Below are 26,991 nucleotides of genomic sequence, written 5' to 3' on the forward strand. Positions count from 1 at the left end.
AACGTGTGTCAGAAAATCCAGAAAACTGAACCCAGTAATGGTGCTAGTCACAGATAGGACGGAAGAATTAAAGAATTCTGACATGCTACTTTGATGGTTAATGTGAAGTGGGAACCTCATACTGCCATCCAAAATGCACTGACATTCAGAAAATTGAGACAAATTTAAGGCAATTACACAAAGCAGTATTGTTGTGTGCTAGGTGGAGTCTAAAAATCCCTATTCCAGGATCTTGCCCTCTTATCTAGAGAAGCATTCTACATACAGGCACAAATACGACTTACAAAGTGAGAAAGTTTATCAAAAAGGTGAGGAATTCAGCATGTGAGCCATGTTCAGGAGTAGGGTGGGCTGAGAAGTGAGAGGATGAGGGGAGGCGATTTCAGTAACCTGCCTCTTCTGAGTCCACAGGAAGAGAAAATGCCTGCATCCACTGCTGTGCTTCTTATGAGCTTGGAGAGGTAATGGTCTTGTGGTACCGCCCCCAGGTCAAGGGAGGTATTTCCAGGAGAAGGGGTCATTTGATTGACAGGTGGTTGGATAGGATTATGTGAGCAGGGAGGTGTGGCTTCAAGCCTGTGGCCCTAATTTAGCTATCTGCTTTATCCCAGATCAGTATCATTAGTAATTTGGTCTTTTACCTCTAAAATGTATGTATTATCAAAAATGATATGAAAACACTGGTTTTAGCTAATGTTGCTATATAATGTAAATTAAACAGTTTAAAAATCCTAGTTTAGAGCTTGCAAATTCATCTATATTCACCCCAAAATATTATTCATAATAATGAAAACCATGAGAATTTAGTATTAAACTTAGAAATTTCAAATATATATCTTAGGAGTATCTGTTAGAAGGTAAAAAGACTCTAGAAATAGAATCAAGACAGTATTTTTATCTCTAATATTTAAGATAAGAAGCAAAGAAAACATGGTAGATTTTAACAACAAGTGAAGGTCAAATAAATTTTAAATTTGGATTACCAATGAATGAACCTGCTAAAGCACATTAAACCAATACCCTCTATTCCACAATTGGCATAAGAGTGCATTCAGGCAAAATTAAATTTTTAAAAGGTTTTTTAAATTTTTTTATTTGAAAGGCAGAGATATTGAGAGAGAAGGAGAGAGAGAGAGAGAGAGAGAGAGAGAGAGAGAGAGAGAGAGAAAGATCTTCCATCTGCTGGTTTACTTCCCAAATGGCGGCAACAGCCAGGAGTGGGCCAGGCTGAAATCAGGAGCCAGGAGCTTCATCCAAGTCTCCCACATGGATGTAGGGGCCAGTACTTGGGCCATCTTCTGCTGCTCTCCCAGGTGTATTAGCAGGGAACTGTATTGAAAGTGGAGCAGCTAGGACTCAACTGGGACCCATATGGGATGCTGCCATTGCAGGTGAAGGCTTAACCCTCTGTGCTGGAACTCCGGCCATCCAAATTAATTTTAATTTTTTTTTTTTGACAGGCAGAGTTAGACAGTGAGAGGGAGAGACAGAGAGAAAGGCCTTCCTTCCATTGGTTCACCCCACAAATGGCCGCTACGGCCAGCGCGCTGTGCCGTTCTGAAGCCAGGAGCCAGGTGCTTCCTTCTGGTCTCCCATTCAGGTGCAGGGCCCAAGCACTTGGGCCATCCTCCACTGCCTTCCTGGGCAACAGCAGAGAGCTGGACTGGAAGAGGAGTAACCGGGACAGAATCTGGCACCCCAACCGGGACTAGAACCCAGAGTACCAGTAGCCTAGTGAGCTGTGGCGCCGGCCAAATTAATTTTTAAATAACTAAATAATAAAATTAGTTTTTGCTTGAATAAAACTTTGTTGCATATTTGAATTACATTGTGTTGTTCACAAAAATTGATATTCTTTGTGTTGTTTTGATATATGACATTTATGGAGGAATATGTAGGATTCTTGTTTTAGGATATAGTGTGATTGAATACGTTTTTATAAAATGAATTTATTATTTTTATTTATGGCATATCTTTATGCTTCTTTTCCATTTTTGATTTGTAATGAAGTATAAAGCTTTAGAAAACATGATTTGAGGGGCTGGTGCTGTGGCATAGCGAGAAAAGCAGCCGCCTGCAGTGCCGGCATCCCATATGGGTGCCGGTTCGAGTCTCAGCTGCTCCACTTCCTATCCAGCTCTCTGCTATGGCATGGGAAAGAAGTAGAAGATGGCCCAATTCCTTGGGCCTTTGCACCTGCGTGGGAGATCTGGAGGTAGCTCCTGGCTCCTGCCTTCGGATTGGCGCAGCTCTGGCCGTTGTGGCCGTCTGGGGAGTGAATCAATAGGTGGAAGAACTCTGTCTGCCCCTGCTTCTCTGTAACTCTGCCTTTCAAATAAATAAATAAATCTTAAAAAACAAAAAAACATGATTTGAAATTGATGGCTTTGGATTCCAGTCATTTTTAACTGGGTGATCCTAGTAATTAAGTCACCCTCTATAAAATTCAGTGTTTCTTATGTCAATAATAGATTGTATTCTTTAAAGAGGAATTAAGAGGTTTAAATATATATATATATATATAAAATGCCTAGTATACAGTCAACTCTTAATATATACTAGTAATTATATTTCATTTTCCAACTAGCTCTTTCTCTGTGCCTCCCTTCCCTTTTTTGAGAGAGACCAGGAACAGACTGTTTCTTTTCAGCCTTAAGAACCTTTCTACTAATGCATTGATTTTTTAAAACTGTGAAACGATATGTTTCTGGTTTTTAAGCCACTCTGTGGTACTACCAGGAAGTAATAAGGTGGTGCTGAAGCAAGTACTTTACAATCTGAAAATAGCTTTGGATTTGGCTTTGAGTAGATATTGAAGGAGATTTGAAGTGTTTAATAGAAAAGGTCTAATTTGCCTTGAGGAAACTATTGGTAGAACCCTCAGTGTTAAAGGTGCTTCTGATAAGGTCTCAAAAATCAGCAACATCTTATTGGAACTGGAGGAAGAGACATCTTTGTTCGAAAAATAGCAAAGAATTTGGCCTAATTGTGTTTCGGTGTGGGTGGGGGGAGTGGGTAGTAGAACTGGTAAAGGATTACATTGGATGAACAGGCATTGTGCATTGTGGAACAGTGGCTTAAACCACTGTTTGGGACACCTGCATCCCATATTAGAAAGCCAGTTTGAGTCCCAGCTACTCTACTTTCAGTTCAGCTTCCTGTTAATGTGCAAGAATGTAGTGGATGAGGGCAGAAGTACATGAGTTCTTGTTGCCCATTTGGGAGATCTGGATGGAATTAGTGGCTCCTGGCTTCAGCCTGGCCCAGCCCTAGCTCATGCAGCAATCTGGGGAGTGAACCAGCAGGTAGAGAACTTTTCTATCACTTTCAATTAGATAAAGATATATTCAAAAAATACGACATTTTGTATTTAAATGAGATTTCTCAGTTTGGCCAGTACATTCTGATTTCTTCTTGCTACACTGAAGAAGGAATTATTAATATAAAAATAACAAGGCTTTGAAGATTTGGAAAATTCTTGACCAATCTATATTGCAAAATAATGAGAAAATATGCTCCAGAGAGAAAATATGCTCCAAGGATGTGAATGGACAACTCTTTGCTAAAAAAAAAGATTAGGTGGGTGACTTCTGGATCCAATAAACCATCTAATTAAAATCCAGGAATATAGAGATAATTGTCCAGAAAAGCTCTAAAGAGGACTGTCTTGTTTCATGGCTTGAACAGTTGACGATCAACAAAATTTTTGAAAGCTTTATATTGGCCAAATTGCCACCTATTTAGCCAAGGAGGATAGAGACTGGATGGAATCAGACTTTTGAGATTCTATAAGCAGGGCATGGATTCATAGAGCTATCTCATTGCAGATATACATTATCTTTAAGAAAAAGGAAGAATAACCCTGACAGAAGTTCAGAGTCCAGTGGAACTACTACTGTTACCGTAGATCCAGAGGACACAAGCCTGGGAAGGTAGGGCCATCTCTTTTGTTCCAAAAGATAAGGCCACCCTCTTGGTGTCAGAGGCAGGGCCAATATTGCCCAACTGAAGAATACTAGCACCATCACACTAGCAGAGCAGGAACACAGTATTCAAACAAAATAAACTATTCCCAGACTAATCTAATTCTTCCTGCTAGGTTTTGAATTTGCTTGAGATTCATGACTGATTTCTTTGTCTAGTGTCTTCATTTTGAAAGAGGAATGTCAATCCTATGCCTATCCCACCTTTGTATTCTGGAAACAGATAGCTAGTTTGGTTTTATGGGTTCACAGGTGGAAAGAAACATTGTGCCTGGATGACTTATACTCTTAAGTGTAACCCATGATTTATTTGGATGATTTAAATGAAATGTAGGACATCGAGTTGATGCTGGAATGATTGAAGACTTTTAGGGATGTGGGTTGGGGTACATGTATTTTGCATAGAACAGACTGTTATGGGTTGGATTGCTTCTTCAAAAAATTCATATGTTGTACTCGCTTCGGCAGCACATAAACTAAAAAATTCATATGTTGTAGTCCTAATCAAAATTTCACCTAATTTGGAAAAAGTGTCTTTACAGAGACAATTGTGTTAAAACTAGTTCATTATGGTGGGCGTTTATCTAGTATTATTGATATCCTCATTAAAAAAGGATAGACATCTATATATATATATATTATATAAAATATATATTTGTATATATATGGAGAGAGGGAGAGAGAGAGAATGAGAATATGAATACTGGAAGAAGGTAGTCATAAATAAGCCAAATCCTCAGAAGGCAACAGTCCTGCTGACATCTTGACTTTGGACTTTTAGCCTCCAGAACTTTGAGACAATACATTTCTATTGTTTAAGTTACCTGGTGGTTTGTACTTTATCATGGCAGCCATAGAAAACAATATAACCTACCCACTGCTATTGCTTATGTCAGTGATTCAGTCTAAATATTATTTAAAAGTATTTAATCTGGTCAGCGCCATGGCTCAACAGGCTAATCCTCTGCCTAGCGGCGCCGGCACACCAGGTTCTAGTCCCGGTCGGGGCGCCGGATTCTGTCCCGGTTGCCCCTCTTCCAGGCCAGCTCTCTGCTATGGCCCGGGATTGCAGAGGATGATGGCCCAAGTCTTTGGGCCCTGCACCACATGGGAGACCAGGATAAGCACCTTGTTCCTGCCTTCGGATCAGCGCGGTGTGCCGGCCACGGCAGCCATTGGAGGGTGAACCAATGGCAAAGGAAGACCTTTCTCTCTGTCTCTCTCTCTCACTGTCCACTCTGCCTGTCCAAAAAAAAAAAAAAAAAATTTAATCTATATTATATCATGAATAGTTGAAGAATGATAGCTATTTAATATGGAAAAGGGAAAATATTAGAAAGCACATCTTTGAAAGGCTATATTTATAGGTGACTAATCCATTGTAATTACAGGTGGTAGAACTAGACCCTCTGGGAGGGTATTATTGGGAGTCATAGTATGGTTCACTGTAAAGAAAAAAAAATGCATTTGTAATGTACAATTAAAACTGAACACAGCTGTCCATGTCTTCTAGTCAGTATTCAATTAGAGGTAAAATAAGCTAGTTTTGTGTTCATTCATTGATTTTGATGCATTTGTTGCTGTATGTGATTGGATTAGCATTTACATACCTTTGATATTTCAAAAAATTCATATGCTGAGTTATGAGCAAGGAATAGGGACTGAGTAAGCAGACTAATGGAAAAAATGTCTAGATACTCTGGATAAAGAAGATATCCATATTTTATATATAGGAATATCAGGATAAGGTTAATCCCCTGTGAAACAGAGAATACAAATACAGAGGTAAACAAAAAAGAACTTGTTTTTGATCCACTTTTAAAGGAGAGAAGGCGAATAAGGAGACAAATGGATTTATAAATATAATAAAACTTAAACTGTGAGTATTATGAAGGCAGCCGTATTTGTTGCAGCATTCCCAAGACTGGCACAGTCTGAATACATAATGTATAGTCATAGTGCTGTGTTTTCAAACACTCATTTAACACACAATGCATTTTCTATGTTTTTAAAAGTGTTTTAGATAAAGAAGTTAACACATAAACAATAACTTATAATCTTTAATCTCTAACACTATAGAGATTTTTTTTTTAAAGATTTACTTATTTATTTGAAAGTCAGCATTACACAGAGAGAGTAGAGGGAGAGAGAGAGAGAAGTCTTCCATCCGATGGTTCACTCCCCAGTTGACTGCAATGGCCGGAGCTGTGCCAATCCGAAGCCAGGAGCGAGGATCCAGGAGCTTCTTCTGGGTCTCCCATGCAAGTGCAGGGGCAAAAGGACTTGGGCCATCTTCTACTGCTTCCCCAGACCATAGCAGAGAGCTGGATAGGAAGTGGAGCAGCCGGGTATCAAACTGGTGCCCATATGGGATGCTGGTGCTTCAGGCGCAGGCATTAACTCACTGCACCACAACACTGTAGAGATTATTGTGAGACATATACATCCGAAAAAGTGATTATTAAGGCTGATGCTAAAATATTCTTAAGTAGTATACTGCCTAACTAAAGAAGACTTACATATTTACAGAATAGATTCTCAAAATACAAAATAGACAAAAAGTTCATGAATTATAAGATTATGTGAAAAAGTTGATAAGTCATACCTGTTTTAGAAATTTTAGGAGGCCTTTGAAAGTTGTAATTTTGTGTTCAATGATAAGTATGTAAACTTCAGCAATAACCCAGGCCTACCCATCAAGAATCACATTTCTGGCACATAGTACCTACTCAATAAGAATGTTTGTAGAATGTATGAATCAGTAGAAATATACCAGCAAGGAGAGGAACAAACAGATCCTTTTGGAGCACAATATTTTGAGATAAGCATGGGACCACAGCCAACAGCGGAGAAAGAGGTCTGTTGCTTGGGAAGTGGTCAAGATTGGACATACAGAATAGGAATCACTTAAAGTCAAATTCTAGAAGGATTTCTTTGTAAATAACTATAAAAGGCATCAGATCTTCTGGTGTTCCTCAGAGATAGCATCTTTCAGTGGCACTGAGGACTAATTATAGGAAGGATGAGCTGTAAGAAATCACCGTAAATGGTCCCAGATCCAAACTCCACAGATGAAACAGTGAATTCTAGAATGCAGTCACTGAAGACTTTGGGAAGAGAACTGATAAAGTCAAAGGTTTCTAAACTGTAAGCCAATTTGAAAGTTTGGGAATTTTTAACTGATATGCTACTGCAGGCTCTTTTTTCCAAGTAAAATGAGAGCAATATGCTGCAGTCTATCTCTGCCACCAGTTTTAGTTTTTGGACAGAAAGTATAGAGCAGCTATTTGGAGAATCTGAAAAGTCAATGCTAGTAGGCATATTGGGGAAGAAAATTCATTTGCAAGAAAAAAAAAATCCATCCTTTCTAAGAATGGGCAAGAGGGTATACGGATAGAAAATAAGCACATGAAAAAATGATCAACGTTATCCATTATGGAAATGCAGACTAATACCATTATGAAATAATACTAAATGTCTATTAGAATGGCTAAAATACTGTCAGGAAGAAATCCTGGAGAATAGTGGAGCAACTAGAACTCTCATATATTACTGGTGTAAATAGAAAATCATACAACAGCCGTTCTAGAAAACAATTTTCAATTTTGTTGTAAAGATGAACTTACCATAAGATTCCAGAATGCTATTCTGGAGTATTTACCATAGAGATATGAAAGCATATGTTCATAGAAAAACCTGTACATGGTTCTCTACAGAAGTCCCATTTATAATTGCTCCAAACCAGAAACAGCTCAAATTTCCTTCAGTGGGTAAATGAATAAACAAACCACGGTATATCTACACAGTGGAATACTATTTAGCAATAAAAATGAATAAATTATTAGTAAATGTGACATTTTGGCTAAACTTTAAAGACATTTGCTGAGTGAAAGAGGCTGGTTTCAATACTTACATGATCTTATTGAAAAGACATAAGTACATTGGTAGAGAACAGAGCATGGATACTAGGAATTAGGGGTGGAAGGAGGCTATGACTGTACAAGTTTAGCATGAGAAGTTTTGGAGAGTGACAGAACTATTCTGCATCCTGATTGTGAAGATTATTATAAAGATCCACATGTATTAAATTCCATAGAACAGTGCATCAAAAGAAGGTCAGTTTTATTGCATGATAAATTTAAAAATAAATAAAAGATATAAAAATAATCCTGGAAGCTTTGGAAAAATACAGCTTCTCCTTTACAATCCCTGTTATAAAGCTCAGTGTGCTTAATATAAACTGTTCCAAGCATTTGGTTTCAGATACACTAATATTGTACCATTTTGATTTATGAAATGTTTTTATGTAACTAAATTTGAGTTACTTCATAATCCTAGAATTTCATAGTCAGTCTTAATAAAGAAAACTATGTTTTCTGTGTTACAAACCAACAAGCAATTATTAATAATGTGAATGGATTTTTAAAGTTTCTAATATGAGCAGTTTTTTAGTGAACCCACCATATAGTTAATAAACAGATCTTGAATTGAGTGAGCCAATCTTGATCTAACCCATTATTTTTGAAGCATTTTCATATTGATAGATATTCTGTATTTCTTTAAAATTCATATTATTAAAATATTAATTTAGGAAAATATCACTTCTGTGAAATAGTGTATAAATACTTTATTAAATATGAAATTGATCCTTAAATATTATTCTCTTCTTAATGGCAACACAATGATTTTGATTTAATTTTCATGTGTGATATATTTTTTCTATGATGTGTTTAGTATCACAGTTTATTAACATTCTTAACTATAGATTAATACTAGAGTCAGTAGTAGTATTTCTGCCATCAGTAGACTTACAAGGTAGAAAATAAGGACAGGATAAAAGCTCATTCTAGAGACAGAAGTTTTCCCATATATGCTTTTGTTTCCAATATGTATATTCCTGGGACTTTACTCATTTGAAATCACCTTTTTAGACTACTTGATGACAGATTACTATTATCTTTGGGAACAGGAGTACCCTCTTTTAGTGTGGTTGGAAAACACCTGACGTGGAACACTTTCTTTCCTTGCATTTAGGTATTTGGTTTATTCTTGGTAATATATCTTAATGTTAACAACCTGGGAAACAAAGGCAGGAACTTCCATAGCATTTTCATTCTATGTGACTTTGTGTTCTCAGAATGTACCTTGTAAAAGAAACATCTAATTATTCTGCCAAAATCGCAGTGAGGGAAGAGCCTGGCCAGTCTATCCTGCCAGTCAGCTGCTTAATTAATAGATATTAAACATGCTGGTATTTTGCTTTTGCACCTCAGTGAGGATGAGAATAATAAAAACAAATGGTATTTTAAAAACTGCTTTTGGTTTCATTTCAGTTTGGAATAATTTGTAAGCTTAAGTACAAAAAATGAGGGTACTAAGCTGGAATAGCTTTCCTTTTCTTTATTTAAAGATTTGTTTATTTATTTGGAAGGTAGAGTTACAGAGAGGCAGAGGCAGAGAGAAAGAGAGAGAGAGAGAGATAGAGATAGAGAGAGAGAGAGAGAGAGAGGTCTTCCATCTGCTGGTTCATTCTCTAAATGGCTACAGCGGCAGGAGCTGGACTGATCTGAAGCCAGGAGCCAGGAGATTCCTCTGGGTCTCCCATGCAGGTGCAAAGGCCCAAGAACTTGGGCCATTTTCTACTCAGGCCATAGCAGAGAGCTGGATCAGAAGTGGATCAGCTGGGACTTGAACCAGTGCCCATATGGGATGTTTGCACTGCAGGTGGTGGCTTTACCCTCTACACCATAGCGCTGGACCCTGGAATAGTTTTCTTTTTCTTTTCTTTTCTTTTCTTTTTTTTTTTATTTCTGACAGGCAGAGCGGATAGTGAGAGAGAGAGAGACAGAGAGAAAGGTCGTCCTTTGCCTTTGGTTCACCCTCCAATGGCCGCCACGGCTAGCGCGCTGCGGCTGGCGCACCGCGCTGATCCAATGGCAGGAGCCAGGTGCTTATCCTGGTCTTCCATGGAGTGCAGGGCCCGAGGACTTGGGCCATCCTCCACTGCACTCCCTGGCCACAGCAGAGAGCTGGCCTGGAAGTGGGGCAACCGGGACAGAATCCGGCGCCCCGACCGGGACTAGAACCCTGTGTGCCGGCGCCGCAAGGCGGAGGATTAGCCTGTTGAGCCACGGCGCCGGCCAATAGTTTTCAAAATACTAAGAAAAATACAATGGTAACAAGAGGGCATGATTTGGGGGCATGAAATTCATATTCTATTCATATTTCTATCAACAAATATTACTCAAAATGCAATGTCAAACTGTAGAGGCACAAAGATGAATCTAGTAGTTTCTGTCCTTGGAGAGCATGTGGATCAGGACAGAAGACATAGGAAAACAACTTCTATGATACGTTTCAGAACATTCTGAGGGCCTATCCACCCAAAGCTGGTGGATACAGATTAGAAGACACAGGTGCCTCTGCCTATACAGGTTGGGAAAGATTTTATTGAGAGTTTTCTTTTGAATTTTGTGACCATGCATTTCCTATCTGTTCCATTAGGTTTCCTCTGTTATAAAAAGCTTGGGTGGCATTTGTGTACTGTAATAAAATAGATGCTATAGTAAAAATAGGAAGACCTGAGTTTGATTATTGGATCAGTTCCTTAAAAGCTATACATTTTTTGTTGTGATGTTCGCACCTGAAAAAGCACAAAATAATGCACAGTCTACAAATATTTCTTGAGTGTCTACTCTGTGCCAGACTCTGTTGCATCTTATAGTATTACTGTATTGAACAAGACTCAGCCCAGCCCTGGAGGGCCAAATATTTAATAGTGTGTAGAAGTAGAACAAGGAATTTGAATAGTATTTGTCAGATAAGTGTATGAGATCAAAAGAAGTAATTTCCTAGAAGTGCTCACTACCATCTCTGACTCTCAGTAGGTATGAAATAAATTTAAGTTACATCTTTTTAGTCTCTTTATTCTTAGGTGTTGTCAGTCTATTGTTGTTTTCAAAGAAAGATAATTATTTTTATTCAATTGATTCTTTTTTCAATCCTATAGACTAATTCTCTAGCTCCATTTCTTAAAACTGAAATAGAAAAGTCTAAGGAAGTTGCAATTTGTAGTGAGCTAGTTACACATGATGGTACTGGTACTGTTATGGACTGTTGCTAGTGGAGACTGCAATTGTTGGTGTACTTTTGAACTTACTACCTTGCTTTTGACTGAAGGCAGGGATCTGGTGTATCTTTAATTGAACAGAGTCTACTATCTGTGATCAGATGGTATTATCATTTTAGAGGAAAAGGAACTTGATAGTCAAATAAAGATACTCTTTATAATATAATTGAACTCTTAATAATGTTATTTAACTATTAAAAATTTATTTGAGTGGCAGAGGCAGAGAGAGAACACGAGTTCCTATCCACTGGTTTACTCCCCAAGTGCCTGAAACAGCTGTGGCTGGACTGGGGCCAGAATCAGGAACTAGGGAGAACACAGTGATGTTTTCCATGAGGGTGACAAGAATAGGATTACTTGAGCCATCACTGGTGCCTCCCCGGCTCTGCAGCTGGGTATCAAACCCAGGGGCTTTGATGTTGATTGTGGGCATCTTAATTGCTAGGCTAAATACCTGCTCCTGAGATCAGCTTTTGATGTCTGAATGAAATTGGATATAAAAAGAATGTAATTCTTTTAATCTAAAATAATTTTATAAGGCTTTTGAATTTTCAAAATATTTTAATGTTTTATTGAAAAACAATATTCATACCATCAAATGTACATAAGTATGGAGATAAATATGTTTTTGCCCTCTGATCACACTCATAACCAACACACAAATTAAGAACAAAACATTACCAGTACCCCAAGTGTCCTCACCATTCTTCTTCTGCATTGTTTTTGAACATGGGAAGGAAGAGTATGTTGTCTTTTACATGGTAGGATTAGGCTGTTGGTTTTGAAAACATTTTAAAAATTGTTTTGTTTGTACTGTAAGTTGATAATTTGGGTATAATTAATTGACCTACCTTTTCAATTGAATGAAAATCAAAATGTTTCCATAATATTTATAATAAGTAATCCATTATTTGATTGTTATTGCACATTTAACATTTTTCAAATCCATCAGTGATATTTTATTGTGATAAAGTCTCAATCCTTATTGCTTTGATAGGATGTGGATACCAGAAATTTCATTATTTAAAATTGAGACATAGCTATAATTGGAATCCTGAAATAATTCCTAAGGGTGAAATCTGTGCACATATAAATTGCCCGAGCATTACTCACTCCTTCATTTGAGGTGCCAAAGGCTAAGAATTATATGTGTACAGAAAGTTTTTAATTTTATTCACTAATCTGCTTTTTTAGGCATTCCACAGAGAAGTTAAACTCCATTTGTTTTCTCTCATGTTCTCAGAATACTGTTCTTTGCTGAAACATAGCTGAATGTTTGCTTTTACTATGCTGTTGTTTATTTTTTCTTAGTATTTCCTGTTTCCTACCTCTGGATTCACCTTGGATCTCATATATGTTGCCTCTAGACCCACACTTTCATGCATTTACCTAGAAATATGCATTTTCTTTCCTTGGAGATAATTAATTGTTTAGATTTTCAAACAGTCCGATTACCTTTTACGTTTAGTGTTTCCGTTAACTCTGGTATTCCTATTTTTTTCTTAAGTAGGTGGAGTTAATTGACTTTATATATTTTGATAACTTTTTTTTTAGAATGATTCTCAAAATGTCTTTAATTTGGATTTTGGCTATCATAGTAGGTGAAGTGAAAAGAGTAATGCATAATGCCACATGATGTCACATAATTTGGCAATATTACAATTAGAAAGTATTAGAGTCACACTGTCTTGCTGGTTAAGGTAAGTTTACATTAACAATTTAACATTCTAAACTGCTGTTTACATACAACTAAATGTGCATTTTGAAATTTGCTATAATATTTTGTGGAAGAAGTTCCTAAAGTGCTTACTATATTTTGGCATATTTGACAAGTAAACATAAGAAATATCTTGTGTGACTATAAATTGCTATTTTATGTTTTGCTAATAAATCACTCTGAATAAAGACGAAATAACAGAATTACATATTCCTGTTTAAATAATATTATCAGAAGAATGTTCTCGGCTTGTTTTCATAATAAAGCAAAATAGATAACATTGTGTTGTGATTCATGATATTACAAATTATCTGTGTTTTCAAATAACACAGTTAAATATCTTCAGATATAAAAAATGTACACCCTAGGGCCTCGCTGGACAAAATTAAACCTTGTAATTGAATGAATGCTGTCTCAGTTGGGAATAAGAGAACCTGGGTTTCAGTTTTAAGTCTAGCATGAACTACCTGTATGACTTTGGATAAGTCACTTAAATTCTGTGGCTCATCCTTGGAATGAGGACCTGAGTTGGGGTTCCTAGGATCCAATATGAGTTTAAAATTCTGTGATGGTGCTTTTGTTCATAATGTATTTTAATTAGTGACTGAAAAATCAATATACTTTCCAAGGGAGTCCATGTCAACAGCTAGGTTAAGCTTTCCCTGTTATGTTTGAACCACCTGCCCAAGGTAGTTTGAGATCTATTCCTACATGTAGCTCTGTTCACGTGTAGCCTGTTTAAACATTTAGCACATTTTTAGCCACATATGTGACGCAAGAGGGTTCTTCAAAAAGTTCATGGAAAATATGCATTATGGAAAAAAAAAACCGACATGGATTTCAAAATGTTTTTGACCCAAAACAAACATACCTTTTCATTTCATTTTCCACAAAGCTTTTGAAGTCCTCTTGTGTACAAACGGTTTTGTAAGGGCAGAAGACCTCACACCTTCATGGAAAAATAAATGTCACCCTTTTCGCCTCAAGTCGCACTGCAGCTCATTCCTCTTTTGTCACTCTTGCTGACGAGCCTTGGTTCAGCTTTGTTGGATTTGGTTGAGATCAGGCTGACCCTGGTGGCAGTTATTGCTGGTACAGACTTTTCACAAAAGCCCAGAAGTTCGGAGTCATGACCTTTTTTTCTACTCCCATGTGCCTTTTATAGAATCCACATGCCACTGTATTTCTAAATGGAATGCCAGGTTACAATGATCTACCATTGGACTTGAGACATTTTTTAAACTCACCTGTACATACATGTCACCTGCATCCCTTGTGCACAAAATGCACACACAGTCACTCCCAAGCATAAATACCCATGTACAAGCATTCATTGTCTTGTGTCCCTACCCACACACTCATACATATGCATAGTGGGCCTTGTACCATGCCTGCATGTCTCTGGCTTGTGCTCCCCAATTCAGGTTTGAAGAGCTGTGACTGTCTTAAGTGGTTCTGTTTTTAGCATAGAGGGGCTGTTGTGAGCACTCATGAACAATTAGCTTAAACTAGAAGGAGAGGGGTCATGTCTATGGCAATAAAAATTAGGCTTAAATTCTTTGGGGAATTGAACCAACTCCAGTGTTTTCCTGTTTGCTGACAGCTTTTAAAATGTGGATGCAGTATGGGATCTACTGGAGAAAGGAGAGGAAATAAAAAACTTTGGCAAATTAGCTTTCATTCAGAAATGGAATGTGGAAGGCAGTTGAGTTAGACTTTTTGACAATCCCTGATTTGGTCAATTTTCACTCTGATGAGGACAGTAGCCTCACAGATTTTGAGAAAATCTGAGCGATGAAGGGTGTTGTTGAGGGGGAAACAGAGTGTAATTGTTTAAATAATCCTGAGCCAATAGCATTTGGTAGGTGGAGTTACTGTTGTGTGCATTACGGAGCTAGATAATTCTGAATGAAGACTTTAAGCATGACAAATGCTGGTTCCGCGTTTTGTGCGAACAAAGCAAGTGACTAGGGGACTAGGCTTTGCTTACTATCCATTAATGAATGTAGCTCGTCTGATAAGATTTGAAAAAAAATACATGTAAAGGATTTATCAGAAGCTCTTATGAATATTTCATGAGTTGATCTATTCAGCTGAATGAATTCAGCGAGTGTCAGTGTGTAGCTTGCAGACAAACCTCATCCACAAGGAGGCTACTGACATAGGAAGCACTTTGGCGCATATTCAGAGGCAAAGCCAGGCTGATACTGCTCCTTGTGACTGCCTGACTTGCCATTCTTCTTCGAGAATGCTGCTCTTGCTCTGAACAGCTCCTACCCTGGAGCCACAGCGCCCCAAATTAAACTGGAAAGAGTGTGACTTCTCAGCCTTCTAACCTGCAGCAGTATCTGCTATGTTTGAGGTTTTTGTTTTGCATGGTGAGAGCTAGCACTCCATACAAGACATGACAGCAAAAAATTCTTCAAAGGAACTTACTGCTTCTGAATCTGAGGTTTGCATAAAGACTTTCAAGGAGCAAATGCACTTAGAACTTGAGCTTCCGAGACTACCGGGAAACAGACCCACATCTCCTAAAATTTCTCCACGCAGCTCACCGAGGAACTCCCCGTGCTTTTTCAGAAAGTTGCTGGTGAATAAAAGCATTCGGCAACGTCGTCGCTTCACTGTGGCACATACGTGGTAAGACGGGACTTGGAGGCATCTAGCGTGCTTTTCTCATTCCTGCCTTAGCGGCAGTGATTTTGAAATGTAAAAAATGGAACGTTCAAGTTTTGTTTGTAATACACAGTGCGGGTGTGATATGAATGGAGATGGGTCAGCTGAAGAATACATGCATGTACCGTATGCTAAGTGCTGAGTGTGCTACCTGCTGTTTCCAGATACAAATAAGCCTCTACAGTAGAGAATCTTTAAAATTACTGCTTAGAAAAACACATGGTTAATTCTAGGTAAATGGAGTGATGAAGGAGTTGTGAAAGGCTGATTTTGTATTTAACCTCTGTTGAGGTGATTGGTGACTTTTTTGTTTTGTGATGTTGTTGATGATTTTTAATAGTCTGTTTTTGGCAGGAGAATACATACCTTAATCTTAGTTTTAGTTTATTTCTTGAGACAATGTATAGAGTCAAACTTAGCTTAATGTGCCACCATGATTACAGTGCATAAACCAGTGAGTTTTTAATTTTTGACATACATCTTTACACTATTTAACAGAAGGGAAAACTAAGTTTCAACTTTTGAAACTGCATGATTAATGGTTAATGTTTTATTTATGATTCTACACTGCTGCTATCTTTCAGAACCTCTTGTTTTAAAAAGATGACTTAAAGTTTATAGATATTTTGAGAATGCCACGTAGATAAATTCAAAAACTTTCAGTAAAAATTTGCACTGTGACTGCTACCTTAATGTATATTTATACTAGGAATATAAACACACTAGATGAATTCCTTAAAGCAGTGTAATAATGAAAGGTAAGGAAAAACACAATAAAGTTAGATCACCTTTACTTTAAAAAGCTAGGCCTTTTCAGATATCTTTAAAGAATATATTTTCTTTCTGTTTTAGATAACCTTCAAAAGTAGGCATCTATACCTCAGTTTTATTTAATAGGGTTATAGTCATAAAGGGAGTTAGTGACTTGTAAAGGAAATCCTATAATAGTGATTTTTTGACTGCAGGCTCAATTTCCAACCAACAAATTAACTGAAGATATCTAATTTTTAAAAATTAATATTTAGCTGAATTCTCTTCTTCTCAACTGAAGTGTTTGTCTACTTCCTCTACTGCGTAGTACATTGACAAAAGTTACCCTCAGAAAGATATAGCTTACCTTTGATGGATACCACATGTTTAGCATAGTTTACCTGGCTAAATGTGATGTGGTTGTTTCTGTTTGTTGATGGTAGACAGTTGTTTGTATACTGCTTTGTTGGATAATTTTTGGGGGTCATCTTGTGGATGAACTAAATATTATTACTTGTAGAACACACATGAGTAGTTTTTCAAAACCTACCAATGGTAGTAGCATTTGTAGAAAGAGAAGGTTGATGTATAAGGGGGTGAACTGATTTGTAGAAGTCTTATGTCTTGTTCTTTACCCCACCCCTAATGTGTGGGCATTTTTATATTGCTAATTAGTGTAGGTGAGTAGGGGAAATGATGAGATATATTGCTAATTAGTTCTCATAAAAGGAGTATATGAAGAAAATATACAGTCAGTTAATAGATGCACATATTTTACTCGTTGAGTTAATATTAAGCCATTGTTTTGACCAGAATGGCATTTACTTTTAGGTAGCTATTATTCAGTTAATGGCAAATCTTCTTAAGACCACGGTAATATTTTCCTTAATGTAGAGTTTTGATTCTTGAATATAACAATGTGACCTTTCTTTTTCTGAGAATAGATGTTTGATGTGCTAGGAACATAGAGCTATAAATACTGGTGTTTTTTTTTTTTTTCTTTTCAAAGGAACCCAAATTTTAAAATGATTAAAGAAGCCAGTTTTACTCATGCATTATACAAATTTTCTTGCAGCAAATTGCAAAAAGAACATTTTAGTGATATTTGAGGTTACTTATGCTAATAAAATTATCTTCTTTTAGACGAGTTGAAATTTTCCACAATTGTCAAAAAAGAAAGCATATGACTTTGGTGTAATATATCATGATATAAGTTTAAATAACTGATTAATCATCAAACTTGTAAAATAACTTTCATTATGACTGTGATTCATTTTCACCCTTTTATTCCCTACAAACTCTCACACTCCCCTTCTAATGTTTCTTAGTAAAACTCTACAGTTTCTTCTCAGCATCTGATTGCATTGGTATTTACATCTGCAACTGTTGTGTTATATGGGTATAAGCTTAAATTTTTTGAATATATTTTCATGAAACACGAGATGAAAATATCTTTTGGAAAATAGACATCTAGCTTATGTATTTGAATGACTTTTTCCCCAAATATTATTAACTATATGAAGCTTTTTTTAGTACATCATATGAAGTAGTTACATGAGAAAATAAGAGCATAAGCTCTTTATGTTTGCCTCCTTGTCATCATGAAATGTAACCAGCCTTTCACGATCAATGATTGGTATTTTCCAAACCATGCATTTAAGTTAGAAATTCCAAGATACACACTTAAAAGTCTCTAAAAACCTGTTATTACTTTACAGTAGACAGTAGCCTTCTTTTAAGAAGACTGGATTGTTTTGACTCCAGCATTGAAATTAAAGTAATTTTCATGATGAAGCTAAACAATGCAGAGGATACAGTTTATATCTAAACCCACTGAACAGTTTTGTTTTTTAACCCTGGGTTATTTGTAAATTTCATAATTTGGTCAGATTAATGTATAGTTCTTGTTTTGAAAACCTGTTATGAAGTATGGACTAATGGCAGAAGATTTAGGAAATGTTTGAAATTCTGACTCTGGGATTGTTTTTAAAATATTGTGAGAAAAGCAGATAGTCAATGTGTTGTCACTAATCAGAGTATTTACACAATCCAAAATCTGGAAGGAATTTGAGTGATTATCTCACTGCTTTCTTTTACCCTTGGGTAGAACCACAATTACTCCATCTTTACCATATGGGAATTTGCCCTACTTTTAAGACTATAGGGCAAACAGCTTTATATCATCACTTAATGCACACTTAGTACTTCATAGTCCACCTATTTCAAAATTTTTCTTCAAAAGTTGCATGTATAATTTATATATAATGTACTCTTCTCCCCACCCCCACCTTGGATGTTAAGAAAAGACTTCTAAGAACCTTCATGAATCCGAAGATCATTATTAACTGATCTCAGGGTTTTTGTCCTTTCTTATTTCTTCAACATATGTGATTGAGCACTGCTGTGAGCCAAAAAAAAAAAAAAAAAAAACAACAACAACAACAACAAAAACCACATTTAATTTAACCCATTAGCATTCCAACTCTTATTATATTTTATATTTCTTTACTAGAATGTTCATGACTATCACATTTCAGTTTTATTTGGAGTGTAAGTATAATTAAAATTCATGTTACTTTCATTGTTACACGCATTTACAGAAAGTATTCTGAATTTCTTTAACTGCTTTTAAGCAGTTGTACTATTAATCGTTACTTGACTTTGAACCATCACCGAATTTCCAAATTCTTCTTTTAATTCTGAAAAACAAACAAGGGTATCACACACAGTGTATTGATGAATATCATCCCCTCTCTGTCCATACTTGCACACAAGGCACAATATGCTTTTAATTAGTAGTACAAGGAAAAATGGACTTACACATTTCTGTCTTTTCCCCATTTAGTTCTACTTATATCTTGGAACTATTTCCTCATTAAAAAAAGTTCATGATCTTATTATGAAAAGTATGAAGGATCATAGTTTAGACACCAAATTGACATGTACTTGGCAAGGCAAAGTTGGAATAACAGGAGAAAAATATAAAAAGTAATAAATACTAATATGGTTTACCTTTCTCTAAATTTTAGGCACACTAATTGTATTTTATAATTTAGTCTGGTTGTTAGCTGAATCTATTGAATTTGAGCCTGGCATTATTCTTCAACTGTCTTGTATGTTTCCCAGTAATATTAGAAACTTTTTGAGAGATGATATTCCTTTACATATGTATTGATTGAAAATAGATTTCACAAAAACATTTATGGGAAACTCTTATTCTCCAGGTCCTTCCCTGGGCTTAGGAGGTAGAAAATGAGAAAGATAGAGCCTTTGCCTTTGAAACACCCAGGCAAATCTTCTTTGTTAATACTTAATACATAAAATGTAAATAATGGTATTGAAAAATGAAGTTCTATTTGCCATGAGAGCATAGAAGAAATAACCACTACTAAAGAGAGTCGACATGTTAAGGAAAGTTTAAAGGAAAGATACTATTTGGGGGTCTTGAGGAATGAATAAATGTTTTTTTCAGAAGAGTATGAGGGGGGAGTAGGAGAAAGGGCATTCTTTTGTTGGCCAAGAAAGCAGTAAAAGGAAATCTCATTAGCAAATAATAGTAATAGTAGCCGCCATTTATTTAATACTTACACTGTATTTTACATTGTTCTGAATGTATTTACTCATCCTCAACAAACCTATGAGTTCTATACTATTATTATTTCTATTTCATAGGAAAAAATTGAGAGAGGATGTTATTTGATCTAGTTTACACAGCAAATAAGCAACTGATCTGATCCTTGATTGTGCACATGGAGGAAGTATGCATTTTTCACTGAATTTCCAGTATAAGAAGAAAGATGGGGAAGACAGACGTATTCTAGGTCTCCCATTGCCAAAAAATAAGACTTGGGATTTTTGTCTATCATCAGAGCAGAGCCACACCAAGGTTCTGAGAACAAGACTGCCTTGTGGTATATAGTTTTTACTTTAGAAGATTATTTTAAGGCAGTATGGGGAATGGATTGGAGTATGAGGAGGTTAGAGACAAAGAGAATGTGCATTTGAGATATAATAGCTCCCAATTATTTTGTATATTTATTTCATAGCTTTGAGAATTGTGCTTATGACATTCCTTATGACTTAACAAATTACTCTTTGTTGAAGTTACTTTAACTGGAATACCTGAAAGGAGTTTCTTTGTGAAAGAAAAGGTTTGTTTCATCTTACAGTTTGAGCTTACAGGATTGAGTGGCTCCACAGTCTGGTGTCTGGTGGAGGCTGATTATAGTGTGTACAGCAGCAGTGATCACAGTGAGCCAGGAAGGAGAGGGAGAACTTGGCTGAATGAGCACTGAATATTCAAAACCTGTTATGGAAATCACCCACCGAGGACATGTTCCTAGTGACCTAAAGACCTCCACTGGCCCCACCTCTCAGACACCATCATGACATCAAGTCTCCACCCTTAGTCAGCCTTTAAAACATGAGCTTCATGAGTTTTGGAAAGACAAGTCCTGCTCAATCCATAACAGTAAGTGAACCTGGTGCCCCTTGCACTTTCTTGCCTACAACATGATGTTATGCATGGTACTAGATGGTACACTATCCCACATATGTGAAACCATCATAGCCGAGGTGGGTGGGAAAAGAAATGCATCTGGGGAAATCCTGTTAACTCAGTCCTAATGTACAAGAGGTGCTTTGTGTTTTGCCTAAGTGCTGCCTCCTGGTGGGATTTATTACAAGAATTATCTTAGTCCACTATCTGAATCAAATGCCAGTGGAAATCTATGCCACTTACTCATAGCTTAAGTTTGTTACTTTAATCAGAGCAAGCATTTCATCAGTAAGACTATAAATGGTGTTTTCCTGGCCTTTTAGTGTTCTCAAGTCTTCAATATATTGAATTTTTAAAATACTTACTGTAACAAGGGCTTTGTAAAGTAATGGTGACGTTCCCCAGGACACCTGCCAGACGGTGGCCCAGCAAGCTCATCTGCTGCCTGACTGCCAAAGTCTAAGCCCCTTTTGTGAAATTCCATTTGCTTCCTCTTTGCATTTCTTGCTTTACATTGCCTCCCAGTTTTTACTGTGGATGTTTATAGTGTTTCCTTCTCTAAATCACTGTCAGGAGACCAGCAACATTGTTCCAGGGGCATTTAAGTGATTCTTATAAAAGCATCTAAAATGCTTACCATGGTTTCCCAGGCCCTCCATTATCTGGCCCCAGGCTATCTCTGATCTCATCTGTTCTCCAGCCACGTCAGCCTTCTATTTTTCAACAACATGTTTCCACGTCCAGGACTTTGCACTAGGTTTCCTTTTTGTTTGTTTATTTTGCTTATTATTTGAAAGGCAGAGAGACAGACAGAGAGATCTCAGATCTTCTGGTTCACTCCCCAAATGCCCACACCAGCCAAGGCTGGGTTGGGCCAAAAACAGGAGACTGGAACTCAATCCAGGTCTCTCACTTGGGTGGCAGGCACCCAACTACTTAAACCATCACCTGTTGCCTTCTACTGAGCATGTTAGTAGGAAGATGAAATATAGAATGGAGTTGGGACTCAAATCCACTCTAATATGGGATGTGCAGACATTACATGGAGCAGCTTGACTACTACAACAAATACTCATCCCTTGGTTTTCTTCTGCATTTAAGATTAGCTCCTTAGGTATTGGCATGATTCACTCCTACTTGCATTCAGGGTTCTACTCAAGCATCACTAACCGGAGAGGCCTTCACTGAGACCTTGTATCTAAAATAGCACCCTTTTCTTTTCCAAATCCTTGGTCTGCTCTATATTTCTTCTTAGTACTTGCTTACTGTTACCTGGAAATACATTTTAGAGATGCTTGTTATATTAGCGATTTTTCCCCTTTTATTATCTGACACCCTTGCTAAATTGCATGAAGACAGGGATGTCTGTTTTTTGTTTTTTTTATTCCAGGAAACTACAAGAAAGGCTGACATCTAATAAATATTTATTGAAGAAAATAAAAGAAGCAATGAATATGCTTCCTGTTCCTGCTCTTAATTCTTAGAGCACTTTTCTTTTATCTTGATGTGCAGACAGAGGCAGAGAAGCTAGTTGGTGGTTATTCTACAAACATCCTTACTTCATCTCTTAATAGCTGTATTCTCTTTCATAGTAGGTCTATTCTACCTGGCTTTCTATTTTATCTTCTATGATATTGCACATATAGGCTAATTTCAATACTTCATTATTGGCTAAGCATTTTACATTGGAACTCATATAATGGGTCCACTGTGTACAAATCATACTTTCTAGGCTCTATTGCTGTAGAACAAATATTTGTCTATGAAGTGCTATAGAATCAAAATGTCTATAAAAATGATTTATTTGATTATTCTTCATGCATCAAATGACACAGTTGGTACGTCAGCTCAGGAAAGTTCTACATATCTCATTAATTGTTGAGTGGAAGTATTGTACAGAAGAATCTATTTGCTATTTTGGCTTCATAATGTTTGCATATTATATGTTGACATTTTCCACTGACACAACATTTACATTATTGAACACTAGCAATAGGTACAGGCTCTTGAGCATATTATAGGATTTCTCCAAGAAACTTAGAAGTGAGATTCTGTGATGTGCAGAGGGAAGAATATGCAAATGAATATTCTTTTCACTCAAGAAGGGACATCCCCAGGAGTGAAACTTTTCTCTTGACTCTGGCTCATTTTCTCTGAACCAGGGGATTGGGAACCTCTGTCACTTTCAGCAACTTATCTGACACTGATATGTTTGAATTCCTTTATGTTAAAAAATGTAAATTATTGACTTCCTCAGGTTGCTTCTTGTTATAACGTAGACATTTTCTCTTTAAGGGAGAACAAGAATGACTGCTTCAGAACCCTTTATGGAAGTCCCAGAGTTTACATGGGGCACCCATGGTAGTGTTGGCTTATCCTCCTCCTTCTGCCTCCAACCCTCCTAACCTAAGATTACTGCAGATTATGTAGACTGGAGATAAAGAGACAGGGGATAATGTGGCTTCAAGGAGAACTTCTTTCAAACTGTATTTGATGGAATATCAGTGATCTAGAAACCATTTTTGAAAATCTTTTAAAAAATAGGTGATGATCTGTTTTCTGGTCTGAGCAAAGAAACTGGATAACTAAAGGCTTGAGAACTTGGAAGAATTCTCACATGGACTCTGTCATGTTCAAATACTTGAAAACCTGCAGTTTAAGAGACAAGTGAATAGAGAGAAATAAAAATCTGTATAACTGTGTCTGACAAAATCCCAGAAATTTCCAGATAATTTCTAACTTTAAAATGTTATGGCTGGTGCCATGGCTCAACAGGCTAATCCTCCGTCTTGTGGCGCCGGCACACCGGGTTCTAGTCCCGGTTGGGGTGCTGGATTCTATCCCGGTTGCCCCTCTTCCAGGCCAGCTCTCTGCTATGGCCCGGGAAGGCAGTGGAGGATGGCCCAAGTCCTTGGACCCTGCACCTGCATGGGAGACCAGGAGAAGCACCTGGCTCCTGGCTTCGGATCAGTGTGATGCGCAGGCCGCAGTGGCCATTGGAGGGTGAACCAACGGCAAAAAAGGAAGACCTTTCTCTCTGTCTCTCTCTCTCACTATCCACTCTGCCTGTCAAAAAAAAAAGAAGTTACAAAAAAAAAATGTTATGTACCTAATATGACCAGAAAGGACAGTGGGTAAATGAGAAAGATGGTAGTATCTGGGGCTCAAAGAGAAGTCACTGGTAGTAGAAATCTAAAAGTTCAGAAAGTTGAAAGAATCTTAGCATGAACAACATTTATCTAGATTTACTAATTGTTAATATTTTCATACATTTATCTCTACATCTTTATTCATACATAAAGTCACAAATATGTTTTCATTAGGTTGAAGAGAGCTCATTAATGTGGAGAACAGTGGTTTCGAGTTCAAGAACAGAGTAGTATTTATTTTTAAAGTACAGAAATATTTCCATTCTATCAGCATGTTCTCCTATCTATTTAAGAGTTGGTTTCTTAATACTGTACAAGCATACTGACAATTTATGAATACTTTTTGGCCCCATTTTTTTAAGACAACTGTTGAAATGATTATAGTGGAGAATCAGAGACAGCTGTAATAGTTTATGACTTTCCCTGGTGATAAATTGCTGGTCTTAGGTACGAGAAATAGTTTCTAAGAGGATGTCTGCAGCATTCAAATTTTTCTTTCTTATGAAGAGATGATATTCTATTTCTAAAGTGATAAAACTTGTATCCATCAGTATGGAGTGTTGTATAACGTCTTTTTTTAAAAAAAAAGATTTTATTTATTGATTTGAAAGGCAGAATTACAGAGAGACTTGGGCATAGACAGAGAGGGAGGTCTTCCATCCACTGGTTCACTCCCCAGATGGCCTCAATGGCTGGAGCTACGCCAATCCAGAGCCAGGAGGTTCTTCCGGTCTCCCACGTGGGTGTAGGGACCCAAGGACTTGGGCCATCTTCTACTGCTTTCCCAGGCCATAGAAGAGAGCTAGATATGAAGTGGCGCATTCGGGACTTGAACCAGTGCCCATATGAGATACCAGCGCTACAGGCAGCGACTTTACCAGCTATGCCACAGCACCGGCTCCGTATTATGTCTTAACACACTACACATGAGGTTGGATCATTACATCATTTTGATGTTATCTTAAGTTTCATTTTTTTCTGTTAATCTATTATGTATTCTCTTGATTTATGCTGGTTTTGTTCTAGTATTTTTTAAAGATTTTCTTATGTATTTGAAAGAGTTACAGAGAGAAAGGTAGAATGAAAGAGAGAGACAGGGAGAGACAGAGAGAGACAGAGAGAGATCTTCCATCCACTGGTTCATTCTCCAAATGTCCACAAAGGCCCAGATTTGGCCAGGCCAAAGCCAGGAGTTTGGAGCTCCATCTGAGTCTCCCACCTTGGTGGCAGGGGCCGAAGTTCTTGGGTCATCTTCCTATGCTGAAGTCTTAGATCATTTAACTGTCTTAGACCCCAATTCCTTCATTTGAAGAACGGTAAGAAAAGCCTTATATTCAAATATTTTCAGGTGTCAATTTTAAAAACATATCTATCTGCTGCTAGGCATGTATCTACTTTTTGAAATAATTTATTAAATTACTGAGCATAATATTTTATACATTATGTCACCTTATTGATGTAACTGTTTATCTTATTAAACCTTTAAAATACAGATACCCAGAGATTTTTTTTTTAAAGATTTATTTATTTGAAGGACAGAGCTACAGAGAGAGGTAGAGACAGAGAGAGAGGTCTTCCATCCACTGGTTCACTTCCCAGATGGCCGCAATGGGCTTGAGCTGTGCTGATCCGAAGCCAGGAGCCAGAAGCTTCTTCCGGATCTCCCATGCGGGTGCAGGGGCCCAAGGACTTTGGCCATCTTCTACTGCTATCTCAGGCCATAGCAGAGAGCTGGATAGGAAGAGAAGCATCTGGGACTAGAACCAGCACCCATATGGGATGCTGGCATTTCAGGCCAGGGCTTTAATCCGCTGCGCCACAGTGCCAGCCCCCCTGATTATTTTCATTTTTTAAAGAGCATTGCTGTACATAAGATGTACCAGTCTGAGAGAACCAAAGTCACTAGAGTTTGTAAAGAAATACATTTAGAAATACATTGTGACCATTCAGTATACTGGACAAACAAAATGAGATTAGTTTACTGCCTAAAATAACCACAGCCTAATGAAGCAAGCTGAATCATCCTAACGTGTTCATCTAATTATAAGACCTAGTGTGAATAGTTTATATCCTCAATAAGAAATCTTATAGTCTTGTTTTGCTATCATTAATAAATATATAATATTTATTTATTTTTGCTATTTTTAAAAAAATTTAATTGGTTTTTTAACTGAACCAGTATGGTTTGTAGATATAATTCTAAGACCATAATGATATTCCCTTCCTTCCTCCTCCTCCCATTCTTATTCCCACCTTCCTTTCTTTTCTGTCTTTATTTAGTTAACATTTTAAATTTAAATTACAGTAAAAAGGCTTAATACTTCAGTGAATTAGAAGTTTAACAAGTGAAAAGGAAAAAAGACTCTAGTTTAGGAAGGATATAGACAATGTCTATAAACAATAATTGAATGGAAAAATTACCACACCACCCATATACAGCAAATTTTAAAGTAATCACAGATCATTAAAACTATAGTAGCATGACATTCTTAACCATTGGTATGACAAAGGTCTGGAACGAAGTTTCCCAAAACTATATTTGCAGCAATAAAGACATATTTTTAAAAGCCATTAATTATCATCAACTGTGTGAAAGGGATAGGAAGACAACCACTCTGAAGTCATTCCACCACTTACATCAGTAAATTTAAAAGCGAAAAAACAAAAACAAAAGCAAAAGCCAAAATCTAAAAAGAGGTCTTGTCTGTTTCAGGATCCCATATATAAAAATCAATATAAAATCCAGTGAACAAATACCTTGGAAGGATTCCAGTTCCATCAAAAACTCATTTATCCCAAAATGTTTCCTTGCTGCTCTTTCTATTCCCCCACAGCATCAATAAGCTGGACTTGTTTGTCACAGCTCAAATGATCAGAGAGTGCGTCTGTGGCTTATTTGTGCCATGATTGCCTCAGCAGCTTAAAGATTTTAACTCAGCACCAGGACTCTTAAGGCCCTGAGATAGAGGCTAGGACACAGTGCATTATGGTATCCGAGTAGTCTCTCGCCCTGATGGCTTAACTCCCCAAGACTTCTCTCAGATTTTAACATTGACATACATCTGTGGATTTTAACTTTGTTAGAGTCA

The 26,991-nt window shown here is 37.1% G+C and overlaps 1 protein-coding gene across 1 annotated transcript in view; it reads left to right on the forward strand.

The window, feature by feature from the left end:
• The first annotated feature begins 15,233 nt into the window (after nt 1-15,233).
• Nucleotides 15,234-26,991, forward strand: part of PDE4B (phosphodiesterase 4B) — a 457,454-nt gene continuing 445,696 nt past the window's right edge. Inside the window, exon 1 of the mRNA XM_062191495.1 lies at nt 15,234-15,469. Within this exon, the coding sequence (XP_062047479.1) occupies nt 15,234-15,469 (236 nt within the window). The remainder of the gene's footprint in view (nt 15,470-26,991) is intronic.

This window comes from Lepus europaeus, chromosome 5 (genome assembly GCF_033115175.1).
Source record: "Lepus europaeus isolate LE1 chromosome 5, mLepTim1.pri, whole genome shotgun sequence".
NCBI classification, from domain to species: Eukaryota; Metazoa; Chordata; class Mammalia; order Lagomorpha; family Leporidae; genus Lepus; species Lepus europaeus.